Source organism: Cornus florida, unplaced genomic scaffold (assembly GCF_030987335.1).
Source record: "Cornus florida cultivar Cherokee Brave unplaced genomic scaffold, ASM3098733v1 CherokeeBrave_3.0.0_Hap2_Chr04, whole genome shotgun sequence".
NCBI lineage: Eukaryota > Viridiplantae > Streptophyta > Magnoliopsida > Cornales > Cornaceae > Cornus > Cornus florida.
Genome location: NW_026775574.1, coordinates 63,985,077 through 63,995,424, shown reverse-complemented (window position 1 = coordinate 63,995,424; position 10,348 = coordinate 63,985,077). Strand labels below are relative to the sequence as shown.

General features: G+C 32.7%; 1 protein-coding gene across 1 annotated transcript; it reads left to right on the top strand.

The window, feature by feature from the left end:
• Positions 1-8,848: 8,848 nt before the first annotated feature.
• Positions 8,849-9,877, top strand: LOC132305036 (uncharacterized). The gene has a single exon (XM_059802722.1). The coding sequence runs from the start codon at positions 8,849-8,851 to the stop codon at positions 9,875-9,877; it is 1,029 nt and encodes a 342-aa protein (XP_059658705.1).
• Positions 9,878-10,348: the final 471 nt, after the last annotated feature.

Genomic DNA, 10,348 nt, shown 5'->3' with positions numbered 1-10,348 from the left:
TACATAGACAACGCTAGGTTGAAACAGAGTGTGTGTGTGTGTAAAGGGTAATAATTAGAAAAGACAAATGAAGAACAAACCAAATGAACACCATTGGTGTTGAATTTTTTATTCATAATTTACTTTACAATATGTTTTAATTTTGAATAAATAACATCTCAATCGTTTATTATATATATATAATTCCATTAAATTTTAAAAAATAAATAAAAAATAACTTATGTTGTGTATATAAGTCTGTTAAATTTGAAAAATGAGCAAAAAAAATGTTTGAAGTCGCTTTTAAGATATAAAATTTTAAAAACACCTTTATCTCTTTTCATAATGTTCTTATAAGGGCAAAGTGAGAAAAATACCTATAATATTTACATTTTGGCTAAATAACACCCCTATCCTTTATTTTGAGTATATAAATCCGTTAAGTTTGAAAAAATGTGGTAAATAATGACTTTATGACATTATTTCGTTAAAAATTAATTCATCTACATTGCACATGACATTTTTAAGATACAAAATTTTAAAAATACCCTTTTCTCTTCCTATAATATCCTTATATATATATATACACACATGTCACATTTAATTAGTTTTTTTAACCTATTTTTTATTCAATTGTAGAGAGATATTTTAATATTTTTAGCATTCAGTTCCTTATTTGCACCAAAATTGGATATTAAGGAGGTTTAGAATGTATAGGGGGTTATATACTGTATATGCATACCATAATAGTGTTTTTTGTTCGCAAACCTATATGTTATATGTAAAAATGACAGTTTAGTTATTTCACATTTAATTAGTTTTTTTAATTATTTTTTTATTCTGTTATAGAGGAACAATTTAGTCTTTTCAGCATTCAGATCATTGTTTGCTTCAAAATTGAATGTTATGGACTTTTTAGAATGTATAAGAAGTTATATACTCTATATACATACCATAGGGGTACTTTTTGCTCACAACCCTACAAATAATAATGGAGTGTAAGTGTTTTTTATGTGTGAATCTTAAAAAGAAATAGTTGTTTAATAAAATAAAATAAAATAAATGGAGAGTAGAGTTTGAATATTTTTAAAATTAATTATATTTTTATTCACATTAAGTAAAGAGTAAGAGTACGTACGTTTGGAATTACTGTTAGAATGATGAAAGCTCTTTTAGTAGTAGAGCTGTCATAAAAATTCTGTCAGTAAAACACAATTATATTTTTGGTAACACATTGTATAAAATATTTTTTATTCTTAGAATCACTTTTATTTAAAACACTTTTATTACTAATTTTACCATATTATCCCTACACTAATAAACATGTGCTAATTTCTTAATATTAAATATGTAGTATAAAATTCGATTGAGTTCAATAATTTATAAACATCAACTTGTATTGATTTTTTTTTTTTTTTTTCATATCATAAATTTTGTTTATCATATAGTATTGTTATTTAGCACTAAATATAAATGAATTAAACATATTTTTAAGATTATTAATTCATTTATATGCTATATAATCAAATTTAATAATATAATGCTCTGCAATACAGACAATATTTCATAAAATAAAAACTACACACTTCAAATGTGGTAATGCGGATTGGAAGACTGCCAGTAGAGTCCCAACATAACTATGATATTCGTTTGGTATTTGTTTGTACCAGTGACAAAATTATATTTATCAAATTACTTATCTAAAAAGATAAACCTCTACCCCGAACATAATTTTAAAAGTTACAATTCCCAACTTCACTTGAACTGGCATAAATAAACTTATAATTTTAAAAATTATAAGTGATAGAGAAGTAATTCCAAACACCCACTAATTATACTGTAGCTAGAATATTAGATATAAAATTTAGATTCAAACATTTCATATATATATATATATATATATATATATATATATATATATATAACAAAATTTGAAATAAAATGAAAAATAGTACATTTTATTATTTTTTTATAAAATAATTAAATTTTCATTTATAAAAATTATTTATTAAACACAAGAATTTTTAATTGAATTTAAATTATATTAATTATTATTTAAACTCATAACACAGAAACTAAATTTTAAACAAATAAATACAAAAATAAATTTTATATTAAAAGTATGATTTATTAATCTTAAAATTTTTTTGGGTAGATTTATTGATGTTTCAAGGAGAAAAAACCTTGATGATAATTTTTTAATGAAACTATTTAGCTAGGATTAAGAATTATATAATTTTCGAAAGCCTATGGAACTTAGAAAGGAAAAATTACCATTGATTTGTAATTCTGAAAACAGTTATCAGAAATTTAGAAAATAGAGAACAGTTTTTAAAAAAGTATTAAAAATTGTTTTTTGAAAACAGTTATTTTTATAACCGAATTTTTAAAAAATAATTTTAAAAAACTTGAACCAAACAAAATTTTTTGAACAATATTTTATTTATAATTTTTCGAGAAAAAAAAACTATTTTTCATACTTAGAAACCAAATAAGCCCGACAGTACAATGGGAATGGCAGAGAAGAATAATCAGAGACCACAAAAACGCATAGCAAACAAAGTAGTTTGTGGATGTTCAACTTGTCTCCTATTCAGACTAACTTTTTCTGACATCATATTTATCATTAAAGATTGAAAAGAAATGGGTGACAAATTCACATGTGTTGATTGGCTCTTTAGATAAGGTCAATTCAATTGAGCAGAGAGTTTCTCCCATCTACAGATCAGCCATTTTGTTTAAAATTAAATTTCGGTAAATTGTCCCTTCAACAATTATCTTTTTGTAAATAACTCTTAAATTAAATATTATCCCTTAAAATATTAATTTATTACAAATTCATTACAAAGACTATTTTTTCCGTTTTTGTTATATTTATCACTTATTATTATTATTATTATTATTATTCTTATGTAAATATTATTTATCTTAATTTTATTATTTGTATGAAAATTTGTGACGACCCTGGTTTTTAGGCCAGCGTGTCCTGTGATGAACCGTAAGGATGATTCGATAACGGATCCGAATGCGGAAGCGAAAACAGAAAACAAGACTCTAAGAAGTCAAAGTGACATTCCATGAGATCGTGGAACTCAACAAGAACTGATGCGGAAGCAAAAGATCGAAAATATGACAAATAAGCCCCCAGGGGTAAAATAGTCATTTCTGAAAACTGTAGATTCGGGTGCCACCGAGCACACCGCTGGAAGGACAACGAAAAACTAATCAAGATGGACTCAAGAATCGCATAATTCGGAGTCCGGACGAAGGAGAAACGGCATGACGAAGAAAAAGGGTAAACTGGTAAGTATCCAGGAAGAACCGGGTGCAACCGAGCACACCGTTAAAAAGACAGCGAAAAATTAGTCAAGTTAAAAAAAAAATTCACTTGAATCGGAGTCTGGACGAAGAAGAAAAGCCCAAAAGAAGAATTGACGTCGCGGCAGCCCGACGAGGGGCCATGGCGCACACGGCACCTATGCGCGAGCCCACCGGCGTGCATGCCGGTGCCCAAAGACATGGCATGGTGGCAGCCCTTGGCTGCTGCTACATTTTTTTTGATTTGCCCAGAACTGAGGCTTGAAACGGAGGTAAGACGAGTTTTTCTGGAAAAACACAAAGAAGAAACCCCCCCTAAAATCGAGTTTTCTACCCAACATCGCGGACGGAATCGAAAAAAACTCAATGTGAAATCCCGAAAATGCTCCTAGATCAGAACTGAACAAAAGAGTCATAAAGCTGCTAAATGAAAACTGGAAGCTGAAACTTCATGAGGGATTTCCGGTACCAAGACGACATTTTCTGGAAAAACACGAAGAAGAAACCCCCCCTAAAATCATGTTTTCTATTCAACCATGTCAAAAGAAGAAAATAAAACTGATGTGAAAGGTCCATAATGCCCCTAGATCAGAATATGCAAAAAAAATGCGAAATGAATTCACAAGAGGCTCAAAACATAAACGATAAGGTTTTGCCAGGAAACGACCATGCACGCAAACGTAACTTACCTATTTAGACGCGTTACAATAGTCCATGGCTTAAAAATTTAGCCGATACAAAATCCGACCCCCCAACGGGCAAAAAGGCAAAAATGGACTTGAAATGGAAAACATGGAATCCAAAAATGTAAAATGGAGTCAAATGACCATTTGGCCCTTGGTCACACTTCATACAAGATTAATAAGACCCAATGAAAGAATGAAAATGGAATTCCCACACCCGATGTAACTATGGTGAAGCAATGACTTGCGATTTTTCAAGATTTTCATAATATTTCATGAAGTTAAAAAGTTGTATAGAATACAATACACATGTCATTGGCCTCCGGCCTCATCTCATACATGTCAAATACATTGAAAGGAGTGCACCTATGTACAAATTACATACATGGAATCAAATATATATATTTTGACATATAAGTCTATAAAATGACATTTCATGCTAACATTTGCATGAAATGGAAACTTGAAAGCTACACGACATCCAAGGAATGCTAGGCTTCACGAACCAAGTCTTCGTACCTAAAATATACCCCAGTATCATAGGGGTGAGTAACATAAAGTTACTCGTAGGAGATGAGCATGCATCGACCTAGCATTTTACAAATTTATCACCTTAAGGTGAAACATGTTAAAGGGGCTCATGCCACCTAACGTCTATGTCCAAGTGAGACTCGGGGAGCATCCTAAGCTACCTTAGAGTCTAAGTAACAAGAATCATGATATACGTACGTGTATGAAACGAATCATGGTTGGGATAATCCAAAGAACACGACAAGAAGAATGCTTGAGCATAGATTAACATGAACTGCATTTTTAATACAATTGAACTAGGTCTAGAGTAATCCATATAACATGACAAAAGCATATTTGAATACAAGTTAACAAGAATTACATTATCCATGCAATTCAATAACAAAAGAGCATGTTATACAATACAACAAGGTTTAAGTTCTCAAAGCCGTCAACTTAGAATCTAAAGCACAAAATAACAGTAGTGATTCATGCCACCTAACGTCTATGTTATAAAAGAATCAATAGGATCAATCCTAAGCTTTATTAGAACGTTAAAACACGATTTTCAATATCAATGCAATTTAACCAATATTGGAACTTCCAATACAACGCATAAAACACAATTTCGCAAAGTTAACATCCTGTAACTTAAAATGGAACGACAAATAAGAAATAACAAGTTACAACATCATCTAGTTATCAACTTGAAAATGAAATGCGAAATCAAACAAAGTGGATACTCGGACGTCACGCCGGATCAGACCGACAACATAGTTACTTTAGGGTTACTAGCCCATGGGTAACCTCCCTATGTGCGCATTAGACCATATAGAGGGACTATCCCCCATACTAGAACCATGTCCTAGCCATAGTCAAACAACGACATCCCCAATTTTCCAAAATCAACAAGTTGTGCAACAACGCATATATTAACAGGAATATGCATGATAATCAACTATCTACCAAGCACAACCAAATTTGGAAACCTATACAGTACATGCTCTAAGTCCACAACTAATATGATGTGATGAATGTCGAATCTTTAGTGTGCGATTCGTTACACGCTATGCATAAATGATGTTAAATACAAAATGTGCAAATCATTGCACAAGGCAATAGTATATTCAATAAGGAAAACATATTCTCATGAGTATAAACATAGCAACTATGTTATCCAATGCTCAAAACATAACCAAATGAATATACAACATGTCCATGTCCAGGATTTTGATATAAAAACGACTTTCAAACACAATTAAATCCATGGCTCAATTCGATAGAATTTAATTAAATAAAAATAATTAAATTCCCTAGATTCTAATTCAATTCCAAATAACCTCAAATTAATACATATTAAAGAACATGGCATGGTCATCACCTATATCCGTTCTAAAACTCAATTAGGTTATTGGAATAACAATGTAGAATTTTAATTAAATCATGCTAATTTAATTACCAAGGTTCTAAAACAACTTCTAATAGTCTCAAATTAATATATACTAGTAAACAAGTCATGGCCAATACAAATATCAAGTTAAAACCTTAATTAGGCTAATGGGACCACAAAATAGATTTTAATTAATTCTTTTAATTAAAATCTCTAGATTTTCGAACTTAACCAAATGCTCTCAAATTAACATATCTTAAAGAATATGCCAAGGACTGATGTAATATCACATTACAAGTTTATTTCATTCAATTTAAGACCATGTGACTTAACCTTTCACTAAAGTTAAATATAAATTAAAAGTTGCAATTCTCATGCAAGTAATCCCAATTTAATATATGTGAACAACTATACCTAAGCTTTCAATTCTCATGCAACTATACCCAATTTAATAATTACTAATTTTCAAAACACCTCCAATCACTTTCAAATTCAACTATGTTGGAGAGCATGCTAAGGCCTAATTTAATATGCTAACACATATTGATTTTAAACTAGTTAAGACCATGTGAATTAATCTTTCACCTAAGATAAATATTAAATAAAATCTTTAATACTTATTCAAATGTTCCAATTTTAATACACGACAATGAGCATATCAAGGGGCAATATAAAATCATGCTACACGTTTAAACCAAGTCATGGGCAATCGGGAAAATTAGATCCCGTACAAGAAAAATAAATAATAAAATCTCTAGATTTTATATTTAATCATGCAAACAAGTATTATAAGCATCACAAGCATGCTATATAACAAGAATTTAAATCTAGAACATCTCCTACCTCAATTTGAGATGAAAATCTCAAATGCCATTAAAATGGAACGGCTCCGAATCCGACGAAACTACTAGGTTTTGTCTGGGACAACGCCGTGAACATAAACACCATGAAAGCCCCATCAAAATCATAACTTGACCTCAAAACTAAACTCAAGAAATGGTCAAAACTGAATTCTAATAAGGGGGACAGGTAGAGCACGGCGAAGGGAATAACAAACATTAAGGCCAAAGACTTTCCATCAAGGAAAAGTGAATCAAAAGAGGAGAGAGAAGATGGCAGCACCCCTTGGGCTTCCATGGGAGCTCCAGGTCATGCATGAAGAGGGAAGAAGATGAAAAATGAAATATCTCACACCTCTTTTATAGAAATCTCAAAAAGTGCCCCGAACAGGCCACGCCGGGTCTGAAAAAGTAAAATTTGAGCAGACTCACTCAAATGGCAAAACTTTGTGAACAAAAAAGATTCAAAATGATAAAATATGAATAAAGGAAGAAACAACGTCGAAAACTGAGTCCCGAGCAGAAAGTTATGCCCAAAACAAGTTTGGCGAAAACCGGGGCCAGAAACCCTGAAACTGGAAAACATCGACCAGGAGGAAATTCCAAGAGTACACAACTCGATGAAATGTGAAAATGAATCCAGTATGAGGATCCAAGCTCAAAATAAGACATTTTGCAATAACTTTTATTAATTGCATAATGGCCCATCCAAAAAGTAAAAACTGCACTTATGGCCCAGAATAAAAATATCTTCCAAAAATATTTTCTTAAAAATCCCTGAAATAAAATATCTTCAAAAGATATTTATGAAAAACACCCCAAGAAAAGAAAATAATTTCAAAGAACTTTGCATCCATGCCCCTATGGACACCGGGAGCAACCAAAGTACTTTCTTACAAAAGTAAAGAGACGTATTTCGTGGAAACCACTCAAGATGAAGACACGTGAAGTCAAAAACCAACTCCGAGCATGAGAAGTGAGGTTGTGCCAAAAACTGACAAACAGAGATAAGACAGAATAGGGAAAAGGACGAAATAGCGCATAGTGTCGAAAAACGAAAAATGTGAAAATGACTCGGTTCTCAAAGGAAGTTGTCAATCCATGGAAAAGAGTCTAAGGAACCAATTCTGAGCACTCGAGATGACACTAAGCGACACGAAACAGAGCTAAGAAATTTAAACGAAAAAAAAAATTCATTCGTAAAATTTCAGGAAAAAAGAAAGGAAGGCAAATGACTAGGTCGTTACAAAATTAGTACATTCTACCACGAATAATCTAAAAATATAAACCATATATATAAGTTGCACATCAGAATTTAGTGCCTCCTCAATTTGCAAATTAAGTAAAAGGGCAGCTTGAAGACTAGAGGTGCACAAAAGAACCGGAACCGTGGAACTGGAACCGGAACTGTGGAACTGGAACTGGAACCAAAACCAGAACCGGAACCGGAACCGTGAGAACCGGAACCGTTTTTTGCGATTCTCACTGTTCCGATTTCGGTCCCGGTTCCAAATTTAAGAACCGTAAACATACGGTTCCGGTTCCGGTTCCAGCCCGTGGGAACCGGTGAGAACCGGAACCGTATATATATATATATATTATATTTAATTGTACAAAGTAACTATACTAGGTCTGTAATCCGTATGACCAGGTCGCCTAGCTTTGTCTCCGTATACTCCTCCTTGTCCTCCGCCTACAAGTCAACTCCAGGCCGCGCTGTCAAGATCGCCGCTAAATCGATTGCCTGTTAGAAATTTAACTTTATTTTATTTTAAAATGTCTTTAAAGGTCATGGGTGTTTTTTGTTTTTTTATTTGGTGTTTTATATTTATGTGAGTTTTTTATTGGAGTTAGTGGGGGGCATGAGAGTTACAACTAGTAAATAGTCATGTTAGTGGGTTAGTGGGAGTTTTGCCTACTAAATGATATGTTAGTGGGGTGTTAATTTTCATTTACATTTATGTTTTGAAGCCTATATAAACCCATACATTGTACTCATTTTGAATCAAGTGAAATAAAAAGTGTTCCTCCATTTTTATTCTCTTCCAAATAGTATAGTGTTTTGTGTGTAACTAGGCCACTATTTCTAACAAAGTGGTATCAGAACTAGTTTGTAAGAGAGAGAAGAAATGGCAGACAATTCGGTTCTATTTCAAATGCCTCGATTCACCAAAGATAACTATGAAAATTGGTATATCCGTATGAAGGCAATTTTAGGAGCACAAGATGTGTGGGAAGTTGTTTCCAAAGGTTATGATGAGCCAGAAGATGAGGCAACTTTGTCTCAAGCCGAAAAAGATGTTTTACAAGCCATGAGAAAGAAGGACAAAAAGGCGGTGATGACCATCCATCAATGTTTGGATGATGGAATGCTACAAAGAGTTGCTAGTGCTAAAAATGCAAAGCAACTATGGGAGATTCTTCAAAATTCCTTCCAAGGAGTTGATAAAGTAAAGAAGGTTCGCCTCCAAACGTTACGGGGTGAATTTGAAGCATTGCATATGAAGGAATCTGAATCAATTTCAGATTGTTTTTTGAGAGTCTTGGCTATTGTAAATCAACTAAGAAGATATGGTGAAACCACCATGACTGATACAAGGGTCGTTGAAAAGATTCTTCGGTCATTGGATTCCAAATTCAACTACATTGTTGTAGCCATTGAAGAGTTAAAGGATTTAGATTCCATGACTGTTGATCAACTCATGGGTTCGTTGCAAGCTCATGAAGAAAAGCTGGTGAAGAAACAAGAAGCTTTGGAGCAAGTGTTACAAACAAAGTTTTCGTTGAACGAAAGAGACGAAAAACATAGAGGAAATCAAAGGGGCCAAGGACGTGGAAATGCACGTGGCCGAGGAAGAGGAAGAGGCCGTCGAAGAGGAGAAAGAAGCGGTCAACACACAACCAACAATAAAGAAAAAATCCATGACTCACAACAAATAAGAGGTCGTAGTAGAGGAAATTACTCAAGGTCATATGGAAGGAGGTATGATAAGTCTCAAATTCAATGTTATAATTGTCAAAAGTATGGTCATTATGCTTCGGAATGTAGAAATGTTGCTAACGATGTTGAAAAAAAGGCTAATTATGTTGATGAAGAAGTCGAGCCTACTTTGTTGTTGGCATACAAAGGTGAAAGGAGTGATCAAGAAGATGTGTGATATCTTGACACCGGTGCTAGCAACCATATGTGTGGTAGTAAAGAGAAGTTTGTTGATATTAATGAATCAATAAATGGTAGGTGACATTTGGAGACTTATCACAAATTTTGGTAAGAGGGAAAGGTAAAATATTGATTCATTTGAGGAATGGGCATCATAAATTTATCTCTAATGTTTATTATATGCTTAATATGAAGAACAATATTTTGAATTTGGGACAACTCTTAGAAAAAGGCCACAATATTTTCATGAAGGATTGTAGTCATTCGATAAGAGACCCATTGGGTAATTTGATTGTTAAGGTTCCAATGACAAAGAACCGGATGTTTTTGCTAAATATTCAAGCTGACGAGGCTAAATGTTTGAAGGCTTGTTTTAATGACTTAACTTGGCTTTGGCACTTGAGACTTGGGCACTTGAATTTTGGAGGATTAGAGTTATTGGCCAAAAAGAAGATGGTGAAGGGATTGC

Excerpts from the sequence above, each read along its gene's own strand:
- LOC132305036 (XM_059802722.1), top strand. The coding sequence starts at position 8,849 with ATGGCAGACAATTCGGTTCTATTTCAAATGCCTCGATTCACCAAAGAT.